The sequence below is a fragment of the Mesocricetus auratus genome, unplaced genomic scaffold, assembly GCF_017639785.1.
Source record: "Mesocricetus auratus isolate SY011 unplaced genomic scaffold, BCM_Maur_2.0 Super-Scaffold_100018, whole genome shotgun sequence".
NCBI lineage: Eukaryota > Metazoa > Chordata > Mammalia > Rodentia > Cricetidae > Mesocricetus > Mesocricetus auratus.
This window is the reverse complement of record NW_024429199.1, coordinates 38,541,254-38,558,049: the sequence shown is the minus strand read 5'-3', so window position 1 is coordinate 38,558,049 and position 16,796 is coordinate 38,541,254. Positions and strand designations below refer to the sequence as shown.

The window sequence follows — 16,796 nt, the reverse complement described above, 5'->3', positions numbered from 1 at the left end:
TCTCTTCTTTGTTCCCACTGCACAGTTGGAAAAGTTCCTAAGATTCCTGTCAGAGGCCCTTTCTCCATCCATCCCAACAGTGCCCGCTGCCTGTCAGAGGCCCCATCTCCATCCATCCCAATTGTGTCTACTGACCACGAGTCTTCTAACGCCCTCTCTTTATATCCCTTCTTCTTCTATTTCTTTTTTCCTTTTTTGGTTTTTCGACACAGGCTTTCTCTGTGGCTTTCGAGGCTGTCCTGGAACTAGCTCTTATAGACCAGGCTGGTCTTGAACTCACAGAGATCCACCTGCCTATGCTTCCCAAGTGCTAGGACTAAAGGTGTGTGCCATCACTGCCCAGCCCTTTCTTTTCTATTAAGCCTACTGTTCATCTTTAGCTACTAGATACAATACAATCTTCCTTTTGTATTGATATTGTATTGACACTTGTCAGGCTAAGATATGAGGGCTGGGAGAAGTAGGCCAGAGCTTTTATTGTGAGACCCTGCCTCAAGAAGAAAGAAAGAAAGAAAGAGAGAGAGAGAGAGAGAGAGAGAGGGGGGGGGGAGAAAGGGAGAAAGAAATACAATTGATATCATTCTGCTATATGACCTTGCCAACTGGAGCCTCATAGAATGATTTGATGCAGATGAAATTTTAATTCCTCACTGAGTAATTTTAGGAGAGGTTTCTAGAAATTTACATGGAAGCCTCTCTTGGAAATAGAGGGTTCTGGCACCCGGAGAACATGACTTTAAGTAGCAGTGGTTTGCACTGGCTTCTCTGTAAATTCCAAAGGATGGGTTCCTGTCATGTATGTCCTATCTATTTCCTTCATCATTTATGCCACAGTAGCCCCCTAAACATTCAATAGATCCTGCTTAAAATAAATTATTTATACCATTCTAGGGCTGTTTCAAGACCTGGAAGCCATCTACTGCATTAGACAGTGGAATAGGGTTGGGTACCGTCTCAGCCAGGGTGTGTTCCGGGGTTTAGTAATCTGAACAACTTGAACTCACTTCAGACCTTTCATCCATCCATGGGACAAGCCCTGGGCATTGCATTTACACATCTCCCTGGGTGACGTCATTCCTGCTGTTGACAAGCTCTGCCCTGTATTCTCTTGACTCCATCCTTTTATTCTCACTGTTCCTTCTCTCCTCTCTCATCAGACAACCCACAAACTACCTCCCAGTTGGGAGGTTATTCTGATCACTTCTCTACCACATTTGACTTCCCTGCACTGAAATTTCGTCACGGGACAGTGTTAGCATGAGTCCGGTGCCTTCCACTGTCAGTCACTTCCTACCTTGTTTCCGCCATGATCCTCCCAGGAATGATACTACATTAGAGAAATGAAAGGCTGCTTTGAGAGGTTGCCAACGGTGTGCAGTCAGAGATGAAAGAATCCCTGGGCACAGATCTGAGATGAGTTATTGCTCAGGTCTCATTGCCCTCTTGTGACCCCTGTGTCAAGCAGCCGCGTAGCCTTCAGCTTAATTCAGCCCTTCCAGGCCACAGAGCTGCTCTGTGAAGCAGGAGTGGTGAAGAAGGCAAGCGTGAAGAGAACACGGGGAGGGGGTGCGGGGTGCGGGGTGCGGGGGAATCTCTTTTCCATGTGCAGTCAACTCATTTCTACACATCTCACATCACTGAGGAATCCGGTATTAAGTATGTCAGAAGAAATGACATATATTAAGTATGTCACCCGTATGCTGGTGATCAAACCCAGGGCATTGTACATGCTAAGCACACACTGTAACAGAAGCACATCCCAGACCCTACAGAGAGAACAAAAATGGTTTTCATTAACCCCATGAAACACCCAACAGAGTATGTGACATGAACTTCCATTAAGCACTAGAAACTGGACTCCACACTGGATGTGGAATCTGGTGCGCAAGTCCCGGGGCCAGGAGTTCATGCTCTTCTCCAGATGGTGGCCTGCATTAGTTACTGCCATGCCAACGACAGATGAGACCTCTGCCCAGGGCCTTCCTTGTCTTCAGTGCTTAGGCACAACGCATTATCTCCTGAACCCAGTTGTTATCATGGAAACACAGAGGTGTTTGATCAGAGACTTTGTGGAAGGAATGGGTGTGTTGAAGAATATTAAGGATAAAGGGCAGTGATAGCTGTTGAAGTCACATTTCTATAAGATGGGCCATCAGTATCCCACCCCTGTCCTGGGGAGAGGGATAATGTCCCAATGATGTGGTAGGTATGGTAGGTAAGGAAGGGTATAGGCATGTTGGTAACAAGATATACCAATTATGAACCATCAGCATTGACAAAGCGAGATCTACAAAGAGAAGACAGGAAGAATACAGGATAGATAATCTAGTATCTAAGTGACAACTGAATAAGAAACCCAAGAGGAATGATAAACTTTTGGGAAAACAGCACTGTGGGGGAGGGGCAGGATTAGACTTCCTGGAAGGTGGATCAGCAGTAACTCCCTTTGTGTAAGAAGTGAAAAGGGCCCTGTTGCCAAATCTCCAGAGAAAATTAAGCAAGCAATTATTGAAGAAAGGCAGACTGGAGTAGACTATTACAGCCAGTGCCCTAAACCATCTTGTTAAGAAATTATGAACTGAGCATTTTATTGGCAAGCCATATAAAAGTATATCGAAAAAGAACAATGGAGTGAGGTGATTTGGGAAAGCTGGCCAGGACCACATGATCAGAATCTTGGAGGAGCTGTGGGTGTCGCTGAGGACACCTGAGGACAGTTTGCTAATTGAGTTCTTTGCTTTAAGGCTACCTATCCACTGTCACCTAAGAGCCAGGGAGAACTGTGCTGTAGTTAACAGCCCCAGAGAGCATTGTAATTAGGTCAATCAAGGACCACATGCAGGCCATAACCCATCCTTCAGGGAGAATAGCTCCAGCCTCTGCAGACTCAAGTCCCAGTTAAGACTTCACAACTCCCTGTTCATTACCCCCTCAGAGTCGTCCCTGCTGGGCCCTTGACGTGTAGAAAAGTCCGAGTAATCTTCCAACACTCATTCTGAAATGTGCAATACAAGCAAAGAGGAGGCCAGAAGGAACTCCAGAGAACTGCGATCAAATACAGGCAGGAAGGGGGAGTATGTCTATTAGATGTGTCTTTGTTTTCCGAAGCACATTTCCTTTCCTTGTCACTCGGTTGATAGTCGTTCCTGATGTATGGTGGAGTGGTGCAGTTTTGAGCAGGAAGACTGTGGAAAGAGGCAGGCAGGGTGGTTTGCAAAGCCCGGAGACAATTTTCTGCTTAGTCATCTGCAACATGGAAGAGCCAATTCAGGTCATGAGAAGAGGTGTGTTTAGCTGAGCGGTCACTGCAATTTTAGATTTAATAATACGTTGTGATAACTCTGGCTTGTCGTACCTCCTGCCACCAGGATATAATGAAATTGAAAAAGAACGGCTTTTATTCTGCAGTCCTCAGCTTCTTGCTTTCTTCTGCTGTAGAGCTGCATGGTACCCACCATGAGGCAGCAGACAGAAGACCCTGGGGAGACCCTCATTCAGACGAATGAGTAGCACAGGCCAGAGGACTCTATCTGCAGCCTTTTTGGAGCAGCCTCTTGGGACAAGGGACTGAGAAGCCAAACACAGCTGATGAAACAGGCCAAGCCAAGTGAGCAATGAGGAACATTTAATCATATCTGAGGAAGCAGGGCAGCCTTGAATCTAATCTTCCAAAACCAAGAGGGCAGTGGGGAAAAAAAATGAGTCAGTCTCACATTTTTTTTAACCTGTTACCCAATATAATGGAGAGAACAAAACTGAACTTGAGGTCACAATTATAATCAAAATCTCTCCTCAGTTATACTGCAGGTATTGGTATATGAGTCCCGCCAAAATCCAGATGCTCCCTAGAAGTCATTAGAACCTTGTGGATAGACTCTGGGTCAGGCCCAAATCTGGCAAGACAACGGAATCGGTGGATTCATCAGGTGAAGCTGCCGAGGAGGTTTTCATGTCAACAGGGGTTATAAACCACCTCCTTATCGCCTAACCCTGCAAGGCTCACCTCCCGCCACTGGCACCCAACCTTTCTGTGGGATCTTCAGGCTGGTGGGGTGATACAAGACAGCCAGGGTCCAGGGTTTCTGATCAGCTCTTTCCCAATCCAGTGTCAGTGCCATTAGCAATTTTACATCTGCACCACACTCACTGTAGGCTGGGTTTTCAGGCCACCACCTGCCTGAGAGATCCCCACCTTTGACCTTTCCTAACAGGTCCCAGTGGGCGGCAAGTGGTATGAACAAGTTCCCATCCTTCCCTACACCTCAACGTCAGCTTCATTAGGTAACTCACCAGGAGGCTGGGTTTTTAAACTTCCGTCTTGTTTTGTGCTGTGAACCTGTCTGTGATAGTTAAACTTGGCTGTCAACTTGATAAGATTCCAATTGCCTTGTAAATAAGCTTGTGGGTTTGTCTGTGAAGGGCTTTCCTGAGCAGACTGTGGTGCGCATAAGCACCATCCCATGGGTTAGGGAGGTAGGGAATGTGAGATGGACACCAGCATTGGTCACTCTTGTGTGCAAACGTCTTGAGGTCCTGCCACCAAATTCTTCCTGCCATGACGGAAGACCAAAGTAAGTTCTTTGTTCCTAACGTTGTTTTTCAGTTATTTTATTGCAGCAACAAGAAAAGAGCCCACCACCCATTGTTGCCCATTGTCCAGCTTAGCTTTGTTGTTTTTGAGATGGAGACTGCTGCGCTTGTATTCTGTCAACCTCCTCAGTGTTGGGATTGCCTGCATGTATCACCACGCTTATCCTCACTACCATTTAATTCAAGCAGTAGGTAGCAAACTAGTTATTGTAATAATTATAAGTGAAATCAAATATATAAACAAATGACACAAATAAATATAAATGTACATTGTAACTATTAATAGATTGGGGTAGTATATAATTAGGACTTTAGCATAGGATTTAATACGTCTTAGGATAAGTGCCATTTCTCTCAAGGTTAATTGTTTTATTTTTAATTTATGTTTATGTGTGTGCCTGTTTATCTGGATTTGCATCATGTGTGTACTCCTGCTCATGGAGGCCAGAAGAGGAAATCAGATCTCCTGTAAGGAGGGAGAGGTGGTTGTGAACCACCATATGGGTGCTAGGAACTGAACCCAGGCCCTTTGCAAGAGCAGTGATCTCTCTTAACTCCCAAGTCATCTCTCTAGCCCTGGGTTAGTTGTGTTTTATAAAGTCAACTATTTTAGTTACAAAAGACTCTTATTTTCTAAAGAAATTTAATTATTTCCTATCTCTCTTTTCCTTAACATCCAATTTTTATATAACTTTCTGTGGTCTCTTTATTTTTATTTTTATTTATATGTATATAAACATTGGATTACTATTTTGCAGCTAAATAAGACTTTGTTGTGTATATATACAAATTCTGTATCCATTAATCACTGATAGGCATTTAGTCTGGTTCCTTGTCTTGTTGCTATTTACACATTTTAAACACGAGGGCTATTTTTATTATTCTACAATTTGCGTTGTCTTAGTTAGGGTTTCTATGGCTGTAAAGAGACCTCGTGACCACAGCAATTCTTATACAGGAAAACATTTAATTGGGAATGGCTTACAGTTCAGAGTTTAGTCCATTATCATCATGGTGGGTGGCATGCAGGCAGACATGGTGTTAAAGAGGCAGCTGAGAGTACAACAGGAGGTGGACTCAGTATCACATTCATGGAAGCTTGAGTACATGTGAGACCTCAAAGTCAGCCCTCACAGTGGCACACTTCCTTCAATAAGGCCACACCTCCTAACAGTGCCACTCCCTATGGGCCAGATGGTCAAACACTTGAGCGCCTATTCAAACCACCACACCTACCTGCAGACATGCCCTTGTATGTGCCTCCATTTTCACTATGCTGAATATTTCCATTTCTCTTGGCTGTGCACATTTTGTATTTACAGCATGGTGCTAGGGAATCATATATAGATAGTAAAGTGGTTACTATAGTGAAGCTAATTAGCATTGCTATCAGCTCCCATAGTTAGTTTTCGTGTGACAGAGTAGCTGAACAACATCCCCAGTGCAATGCCATTCTATTAACTTTCCTCCTGGTATTGAATATTGGCTTCCAAATGTGTTCATCTGAATGTCTGCTACAGTGCATCTTTCTGCTCCCGCATCTCCCCAGATCCTCCCCTCTTCTCCCTAGCCTACTTCTCTATCTCTATGTATTCACCACAGTGTGAATGGACCCGGGGAACCTTAGGCTAGCTGAAAGAAACCAAGCCTTTTCCCACAGTTGTTTTCTCACTGGAGTTTGCTAACTAGTGCTACAATAAGAATCCTTTGTTCATGGAGGCACTACTGAATCAACAGGCATGTGCAATCTAACTCTTAATAATAATGCATTTTAATAAACTCTATCACATTATTTCCTTCGAAACCTGTGATGATTGACAGTCTCACCCTCTCAGGGATAGGAGCTTTATTGTTTCCCGGAAGCCTTCATACATCGAAGCAGCGTTCTTAAAACCACAGAATCACCGTCAAAATTTTATTATCCATAATTTGCATATCAGAATCTTCTAGGGAACTTTAAAATTCCAGGCCAGATTTCCAACCAATCAAATCCTGCACAACAGGGTTTTGTGTTTGTTTGAAATTATTTTTGTCATTTTCCAGAAGCATAGACAGTTGTTTCAAAACCAATCAACAACACAACAGATGCCTCCTGTTACTATGGACTTTTGTAGCAACCTAGGTATCCCTCTGCAGGAGGCTTCTTGGATGAAATACATTGCACATTTAGTATGTACTATGATGTAACTATTGTTTCTTGTTTTCAAATTTCATATATTACCATAGTGTGTGTGTATGTGTGTGTGTGATGTATGTGTGTGTGATGTATGTGTGTGATGTGTGTGTTTGATGTATGTGTGTGTGTGATGCATGTGTGTGTGTGTGATGCATGTGTGTGCACACACATGCCACAGTGCATGTGTAAAGGTCGGGGACAAGTCTGTGCAGTTGGTTGTGTTCTTGCACTTTAGGCGGCTTCCAGGGACATGCTCAGGCATTAGGACATCATGTGCCTTTACTTCCTAAGCAGTGGCCTTATTTTTAAATGAGATTCATTTACATGTATGATGGGGCAGCAAAGACATATACTATATATTATTACATTCAAATAAGGTCTAAAATATTTGTGTCATATGATTCCAATTCTGTAGAAAAATGGTGTGTGTGTGTGTGTGTGTGTGTGTGTGTGTGTTCATCACACAACACAAGGAAGCCAGAACAGACACAGTTGGAGGTACAAGGCTTGGTTGGCACTGTGGCTGAAGTCACACACAGAAAAACACACTTAAATGCTTTTTTAATTTTACATTTGACAGGGAGTATAATTTGGTTTTTAAATCCAAGTTGCTGTTATAATAATGACAAGCTGAAAAGACAATGGAGGAGAATAGAGAGAACCTTATTCTATTAGGAGATATTTGATTTGTTTTATAAGAAACTTTTTTTTGGTTTTTTGAGACAGGGTTTCTCTGTATTGTTTTGGAAGAAACTTTTTGATATATTCCAAGTGCACCGTGACAGAATTCTAACAATTTAGTTCCAGGTGCTCACCAGGATGTTTGGTAATTTCAAGGCATTCACAGAAAGTGGGTGAAAAAGATGGATTTGGGATAGGGAAGGTCACGCTCACCCACCAGAGACATCACCTGGTCAACAACATGGAACTGACTTTATTTTATCTTATTTTATTTTCTGAGACAGGGTTTCTCTTTGTAGCTTTGTAGACAAGACTGACCTCGAATCCACCTGCCTCTATCTCCGGAGTACTGGGACTTAAGGTGTGCGCCACCACCACCCGGCTCATTGAACTTCTTAAATTCCACCCACCGACCAAAGGTGACTGATAGAAAGTGACATCAAGCCATAAAAGGTTGCCCACAAACCCTACAACATTCACAGTGGAAGGAGCAGAGATGTTGGAAGTAGTCCAGAAGTCATCAATAGCTTCTCCTGGTGGCTTTCTTTCCGGACACGGGCACTGAACACTGACCCTGCTTTAGCCTTGGGTTCTGGTCCTACACTGCGGACTGGTGAACATTCCCTCACAATTGCCTGACTTTGACGGGGCTTGATTCCCTCCACAATTCCACTAACCTAACCCTAATAGGAGTGGGGGAACTGGTTGGGGGAACAAATGGTGTAGATTTTGATAAAGCCTGCCTAAGACTTAGAGAGAGCTTTACCTACAGCATACACTCTGAAGCCCAGACATTTCCTAGTCATGTAACAAGAAAATCATGTAGCCTTTCTGCTCTTCAGCCTCCTCTGCAAAATGGGATAATAAAGGTTTGTTCTGAGGGGTAAATGCACTATTGTACCTGGTGTGTCAAAGCATGCAAGACAAGTTCCAGGTGGCAATCTCAAGTTGTATTATTGTTTCTTTTAGTTGTTGATACTTTTTAAAAAATATTTTTATTATCTCTCTCTCTGTGTCTCTCTCTGTCTCTGTCTGTCTGTCTGTCTGTCTCTGTCTGCCTGTCTGTCTCTCTCTCTCTCTCTCTCTCTCTCTCTCTCTCTCTCTGTGTGTGTGTGTGTATGTGTGTCTTTACCACATTTATGCCTAGTCCTGGAGGAGGCCAGAAGAAGGAATTGGATTCTTTGAAACAGTAGTATAGCATTCAAGGATGGAATGCTTTTTAAGGATTGTGACCTGAAATAATAATTTATAAGTCACTTAATCCATTCTCCTTGGGGAACATTTATAAATTCCTTGTTGGGGACTAAGAAAACTAGTCAATAATGTGTGAGCACCTGAGTTCAATTCCAGGCCCCATTTCAAAAGCCGCCTGTGATTACATGTCCTTGTAATCCCAGCAAATAGATAGGCAGAGGCAGGCTGATGCCTCGGGCTCACTAGCAAGCTAGCCTGCTCTAACCTGTGAATTCAGGGTCCTAGTGAGAGACACTGACTCAAAAAACAAGGGGGTTGGCCATCATGAGGAACAGCACCCAAATCTGACCGAGGACACACTTCAAGTGCAGCCTCACACACACCTGCACCTCCCCACCCCCTCCCCCACACAAAGATGCAGAATAAAAAAATAAAATGGATCACCATTTGGCACCTCAACCTTTCCCCCATTTAAAGATGTTTCCCTGACTGTGTCTCAGCCTCAGAAGGTGGTCTACTCAGGGCATCCCAGGGGAAAGGACTCCCTGCAGGGATGACCCAGAAACCTCCCTCCCCCTGCTACCCAGCTGCTAACAGTATGCACTTGCCTAGTGTCGTCCCCCCCCCCCACGCCTGTGGCCTGTGGTCTGAAGCTCTAGGTGTTCAATCATGTTCTTCCTGCTTGTAAATGTGGAAATACTCTGGGCATTTTACAGCCTTCAACTCCACTGAGTCTGAATCTAATTTGAGAATTCCATCAGCCCGTAAAAACGTTTACCAGCTCACAAACCTTTCACTGGCTATGCCCAGAGTCATTGATATCTCAATGAAAAGGCGGCTGATGACAAGCTGGAGTATGGCAGACAGGCCTAGGAGCACACCGTGTATTTACACAGTCCCCAGATCCCTGTCTGTCCCGCAGTGTGTGGATAGCTGGCACTTGGCAAAGGCCCAGAGTTAGCCGCTTGGTGCTGCTTTCTTGGCTCCTAGCCTGGTTGGACCACTGATGCTATCATCCAGACTTTCAACCTTCAGAAAATGTTTGTCAACTGCTTCTTTGTCATCGTCTTCTTTTTCCATAGTCACCTAACTAGTATGAAAGGGATTGTCAGTGCTACATGGATACCCAGTTTCGTAGCCATGGCTGGATCCTGAGCCAGCAGATTGGGAGGAGGTTGTCTTAGACAGGGCCACTGAGCCTGACCCTGGGAGAGTCAGATTCTGAAACAGGTGCTGATATAGCATGAAGGATGAACCCTCAGTCTTTGCAATCTGGGATGTTGTTTGGAAACAGTCCCTCCTGGTATATTGAACAAGAGAAGAAACTGGGCATCTGCTGCTATTCGAGGGACAGGCAGGAAGACAGTGGTGACAAACCCAGAAACTAAAAGGAATGTCACCAAGTGCAAGGGGCAGCACGTTTGTGTGTCAAAATTACCTACTCTCAGGCCACAAAGAGCCATCTCTCCACACAGCATATATATATATATATATATATATATATATATATATATATATATATATACATACATATATATATATATATAGCCTCCTGCCCACAGTGGCACTTTTTATTTTTTTTAATTACGTTTTGCCTTCAAAGTTCATTGATGTTTTGTTTATACTCATAAAAGCCTGTCCTAATGCAAAATGCACAGTCCACACGGTGGCCCTGGGGAGTACAAAGGGGCACTTCCTATCACGTAGGTTGAGTGCAGGAAGACTCATCTCACATCTGCCATTCACCAGATCTGTGACCCTGGGAAAGTCACGGGTCCGTGTTAAGTCTCAGGCAGAGTAAGAACCACTGTATTTTTGCCGTCAGGAAACCTGGAAGGGAGTTCTGCAGAGGCAAGTGTACGCTGTTGCATTCTTAGGGTGTGTTTCCAGTGTGCGGACAGAACTTCTTCCCACGGCGCTTGCTTAGTCGCTGTCTGTTCTGATCTAAGCGCCTCCCTCCTGTGTCGGAATTCTCTCCACCCCTCCCTTCCACCGGGTGTCCTAAACAACCTGTAGATAGTTTCATTAGACAATCTGTCTCTATCTTGAATGGACAACATCGCCTTGTTCTTATCTCTATTCAACCTGCCGTCATCACTTGTATCACATTGAGAGCTACCGTGGACATGAACTTGAAAGTAATTCCTTAACATACACAAGCCACATAGTCAAAGATAGAAATGTTGCCTTACCTGAGTCATACATTTTCAGAAAAGCAAGTCTAAACATGGCAACCCTGAGTTTAAATGAGCCCCCAAGCCTTAGGAAGGTATCTTGGGAATCGATCTTAAGCTAGTGTGTGAGCTAAATCAACCCTCCTTCACATACTCCATCAGAGGCCTGCATTGCTCCCTAGACAGCCAAAGATTCATACTGTTGATCAGGGTCAGTGACAAGTCACAAGGCCTCAGGACAGTTTCCATACTATCCCAGTCAGTTCCCTGGCAGGAAGGTTACTACAGCAGAGTAAGCCTGGCCTCTTCAAGCTCTTGGGTTCCCTGACTCTTCAGATGACCCTTCTTGCCATCACTCCTACAATGGCATCTTATACCATGATACCTTTGTCCCAGCTTCCACAACACCATTTAGATTCTCTGCTTTCAGAACCGTGAGCTAAGTAAACTCTACTTTGTTAGTTACTTGACCTCAAGTATTTTGTTGTAGTAACGCAAAGTGGGCAGGTCCATCACTTTACAAGTCAAAAAACTGGGGTGCACAGAATTTAAGTGCCCAAGGTCACATATCAAAGGGAAGAATAAAGGTTTCAATTAAGCAAGCTCACGGCAGAGTGTGTTCTTACACAGTGCTACGTCAGAATCTCCTCTTCCCCTTTCATGAGATTAATCATAGAGATGACATATAAACGGGATCTTGCTGGTACCTCTGGGATGGAAAAGGAATCATAAAATGGAAAACAGGGCTAGTATGGATCAGTCACCTTGATTTGCCTTCACAGTAGGGGAGAGGTTTTTGAGGCAATTATTTCCATGCCAGAGCATCCTTCATTCATTTGTCCACTTATCACAACTTTTCTAATGCTCTCTAGTAGTGAATAGCCCACATGATCCTCACAGCCATCCCATGCAAACTAAGTGTTGATTAATTGGCAATGGTACCAACACTGGCAAACTATGGAGCAATGAACTGAGGCCGACTCACACTAATATCAGCATCTCTAACCTTGAACGTGGTGCCAGGTAAATGGGAAGGTCCTGGCATTTAGACTCACCGTGATCTCAGCAGATCCTTGACTCTCTTGTCTTTCCTTGCGCTGAGCAATGAACTGTTATCAAGAAATAAAGCATGAAGAAAGAACACAACCTGTTGCCTTTAGTTTATTTTTTATTTGAACATCAAATACGTTGAGAAGATGGTTTACAGGTGCTTGAGTATCCCTCTGGATTCTTTACTGTTCCAAGGTGCAAAAGAGGCTTACAAGTGTGTTTCATTAAACAAAGCAAAGCCGCAACAAAACAGGATCACATCAATAGTAGTGTGCATCAGTAGAAGAGTATGTTAGTCCGTCAAACGCAATTGGACATCTGTGTCTTTCCTCATAAAACAAGAGCTCTACACTGAAGAATATGTAGTACACAAAAAGAATTTTTTGTAAGCTGTGAAAGAACTTAAACTGGCATCATGTCACTTATTAATTCAAGTCTCTATGACCAATGACCTCTCCGTGAATGCAAAGGGGTCCATGTTTTAGGCACCTGCTCATGGGGCTGTATGCTGTTTTCAGGGTGCACAGTTCTGTACAAAGACGCTAAAGATGGGTTTGGAACATGGCAGCATGTACATCTCTTAAAAGTTCAGGCACATTTGGATGCAAAAGAAAGAAAAAAAGCGAGTAGAAATTTGTCTTAAATCTCTGAAAGACAGTGCAAAATTGAAGTGCCATAATTGAGACAACAATCACTTAGAAAACAAGTTTAAAGGACTTTAAAGGGGACCATAACTTCAACTTAAATGGAAAAGATATGAAGCTAGAAATAGAGCATACTCACACTAATAAAAAGAGATATTTGGGACCACAGTTAAATTTGTTTGCTCCAGGTGAAAGGGGTACATTTTCATAGAGGTAATCTCAGAAGTGCATGGTGGATGCTGGATCAACCTCCCAAGACTTGCACCCAAGAGAACGTGGTTGCCTTGTGAGCTATCGTAAGACTCTATTCACCTTTCAACGACTTAGGTTCGCCAAGCAGATCTGACTGTGAATATTAGACATTACTGCGGTCCTAGTGATTATTCTCAGTATCCACAGTATATCTCAGAGTTGCAAAGTAGGACTAGGAAGAGATTTGTAACTGACTTCATGCAGGGATATGGGTGACCCCAAACCAGTGGCTGGAGTCAGAGACCTTTTCAATGTGTAAGACTTTCAAGTGTGGACAACACAATGTGATTAAAAGGAAATTATTAATAAATCACTTACTTGTTCAGCCCCCCAAAGGCAAAAGATATGTCATGGAAAATGCCATGTTACCAGGGAAATCTATCAAAGATGGCACTTCCTCGGGGACTGGATTTTGTCACCTACATTGATAGGGTCTTCTCTTTGGACGTCCAGAATCAAATCAATCAGCAAGCTAAGCAATGGCTAAAAGAAACCCAGGCAGACCCCTTGCTGGATTATTCTTTGGATTTCACCGCTGCTGCCACACCCTTCCTCAGAATTCATGCCAACATTTTGAAATGACTACCAATGGAGCTTGTTATTATTATTTTATTACAGTGCAGACAGGAGCGAAGTTCTGAAACCTGGGGGACATTCAAGGTGCCAGAATACTTTCTGTACTCTTTATCCCCACCCCTTCTCCCATTCTGCAAATTCCTAGATCTATGTCCCCACCACAACCCAACTCTCTAGCATGGCATTCAAGGTTGACATTGCCTCCAGGTGGGAGGAAAGCACAGCTATGACTCCTTGGCATGTCCCCAATGCCCCAATACAACAGCAGCTGAAATGTGTCAGCTGCTCAAAATTGGCACTTCAGATAAGGGTAAAAAGAGTTTTCCAAACATGGTTTGAAACTTGTGGGCTAACGTTTCAGCTGGCTGATGTGCTCTGCCCATTTCAAATGTGTTGTCGTAACATGAATACAAACACAGTAGATGGATAATGCGAAACCCTCCCTCGAGTATTGTTTGGATTTAGCTGGTATTACTTCATCTAAAGTCCTACAAGTTTTTTTTTATGTTTTTGTTTTTATTTTTGTAAAAGAAAATCTCAGTATAAATATTAAAAAGAACCCACTGACCCATTAGCTACTGTCCAAAAATATTACTACTGATATTTTGGTAAAAGCAAAATTAGCTGCCCTGAATAATTTTCCTTATCAGGCATAATCTCTGCTACATAAGATTGTCTGCCATTCAACATCCAACAATAGGCATACAGATTAGTGCTATTTTGTCTACTGTGGATACAAAAGTTGATATGAAATGTGATTTTTCATCTAAATGAAAATCACCAGGCTTTAGGCATTAATAACTGCATACATGACATGGTAGCTTGAAAAGTCCACAAAAAAACCCCAGATACTTTTCCCTTGGATTTTGCAGTGTTAACCCAGTCAAATTAAAACTCAGAACAGAACTATTACATTCAATTGTCTGATAAACAAGCAATTCAATTTCAAAAAAATATATATTATACTATATAAGGTGCTTTTTAAACAAACACAAACAAAAGAGTTATGTTCTTAAACACATTCTTAAAGCAGACACATAAAACTGTCCCAGAATTTGATGCACAAATATGAGAAATTAAAAAAAGAAGAGAAAAACAATTGGCACTCCCAGTTTCCCAGTTCTTTGGTAATCACTTAACTGGGAGACCAGAAGTTCATGGAACCCACCATTCGGAATAGAAGAGACCAAGAGAAGCCTAGCCATTCCCCTGGGTTATTGGCTAACACATCACATCTCGATGGAGTTAAAAATGTAGGTAATGAAGCCAGAGAAGGAACCAAACTTTCATTTTGGTCAAGAAAAGGAAATAACTCTTAGTTTCACTAGAGAGGTCAACACCCTGGGGGCTGTAGATGACTGTGACTAGGGTAAGCCTTTCTTTTTATCCCCTTGGTCAAAGGACTCTCATGGCCCAAATCTGGTCTTACTCTCTGGTTTATGACATTTAAGTACATGAGCTTTGAGGAGGGATGGAGTTTTCTTCCCAGGGCCAATATCAACTGGTTTGGGGATGAGTTCTGAATAGTCAAGGACAGTCTTGTCTGAGCAACTCCTCAGCAGCTTGAGTCATGGGTGCCCCAAGACCTTGCCCCTATGTCTCCCCTAGGAAGAATTGCGGGAATACAGTTATCTAGTGTTGCCTCTTCCAATCAGGCCCAAACCTAAAATGAAGACACAATCAGCCAGTGGATCCCAGGGCAGCCCCACCGTGCATGGCTGTGAAGGATACCACTGGGAAGCTGCTGCCTGTGGCCAGGTCTTCGAAACATTTCTCCCCTACTTTCTTTCTTGTTCGGACTCCTTCTGAGACACAGTCCTTGTACATTTATTATTTGTTCTCCACCCTAGATTAAAACTAAGTAAAGCAAAAGGTATCGCCAGGGTGTAGGTTCATTGTAGCTGCCCCTTGGTGACTCTACATGGAGACAAGTCAGGGCAATTCTCATGGAGAGGAGACAGGGAGAGCGCCCTCTACTGAAGAATGCTACACTCACCAGAACAGGTACCCAAGTTGTCTTTACTGCAAGCCCCAGGGGCATAAGGCTAGTATAAAATGAAAATCAAATAAAATCCAAACACCCTATAGTCCTCATGTTAGGGTGTTAACTGAAATTGACCTACTAGTTTCCTCCAGTCATGGGAAGTAAGAATTATCTAGAACCCGTGACCAGTGTGTACAATGCTCAGCAGTAGATGCTTTAGAAGCCTGAAGGTGTAGTATATCAAATTGACAGGGTCTTGACAACAGTGTGTGTGTGGGGGGGTAGTCTTCCTTACCTGCGTGCGTCTTGTATTCCTATAAGGACTCAAGATTTCCCTTTAATAAAATCAAATGTTACTACAGGAATACAAGAGGGTACGGGTCCATTAAGAAACGCATGAGAGAGCTTTCTCCAAGGCTTCAATTAAAGGAGCCACTTCAAAGTCTTTGCTGAGGCTTATTCTTGGAGCCGTTACAAAGTGCTTATCAGAGGTGAAATGTTAAGTCTCTAGGCTTGGATCTCAACTAGTAGCTTCAATGTAGTTATCTCCATTCGGTCACGAAGACTATAGGAAATCATCAGACTTAGTGATGAAGCAAAGGGGGAAAGAGAGCTGTTACCAAGAATTAGCCCTGGAATCCCGTTTGGCTGTTCCCAATAGAAGACACGCCACTAAGAACTGAGCAAGCAAATGAACGGTCACTCCTACTAGAAAGCCACTGGTGGTGGATGCATGCCAGAGTGTATGCAGGAGACGGAACTCTGCTAGAGTGATACAGGACACAGGTAAAACGCTGCAGGGATTCTCAGAGCCTTGGGGGAGCCTCGGAGCTCTCAGATTGTGTTGGGGAAACTCTCTGCTTCCGACGGGATGTAGTAGGTTTGTAAGGAATGTGATGAAGTGGAGTTGGTGGTGGTCAGCTGGCTCTGACTGGGCTCCTCTGGGGAGACCCCCATGCGACTGACGGGGGTATGCAGGCGGTGAGCATCCAACATCTCCAGCAACAGGTCATAGAAGGGTACAACGTTCTTGCATTTCATGTTGTAGAGGTGCTCCATGCCTTTGTTACTGGGGGAGAAGGGACACAGAGAGAAGCAGGTTAGACCACAGCTGAAGCCCAGGATGCCTGAAATTCCTAGGAGGGTGAGGTAAGAGAAACTCTAAAGCTGCTTTGTGAACCAGCCTTTCCACCATTAGAGATTCATCTTCAGATGGTGTCTGGAGATGCCGAGGGGCTTCAGAGACTCAGGCTGGGACTCATGCCCATGTATTTTCATTTCCTCCATCCTGTAATGGCACCCCCCAACTATACTCTTCCCCTGGTTTCTTTTAGAGGATGATTTCTTATGCATTTTCCTCTCTATGATGGTTAATGTTGAATGTCTGCTTGACAAGCTCTAGGTATCTGTGAATATCTATGAGGCCATTTCTATCTTGTATTAGTTGAAATCGGAAGACCCACCCTAACTTTAGA

At 43.5% G+C, this 16,796-nt stretch overlaps 1 protein-coding gene across 2 annotated transcripts in view; it reads right to left on the bottom strand.

The window, feature by feature from the left end:
- Nucleotides 1–11,965: 11,965 nt before the first annotated feature.
- Esr1 (estrogen receptor 1) overlaps nucleotides 11,966–16,796 on the bottom strand; it is a 336,108-nt gene continuing 331,277 nt past the window's right edge. The window contains exon 9 of one of the 2 annotated variants that reach the window (XM_013126759.3): nucleotides 11,966–16,390. In XM_013126759.3, the coding sequence (XP_012982213.1) occupies nucleotides 16,156–16,390 (235 nt within the window). In that variant the 3' untranslated portion in view covers nucleotides 11,966–16,155. 2 annotated transcript variants of the gene reach the window in all.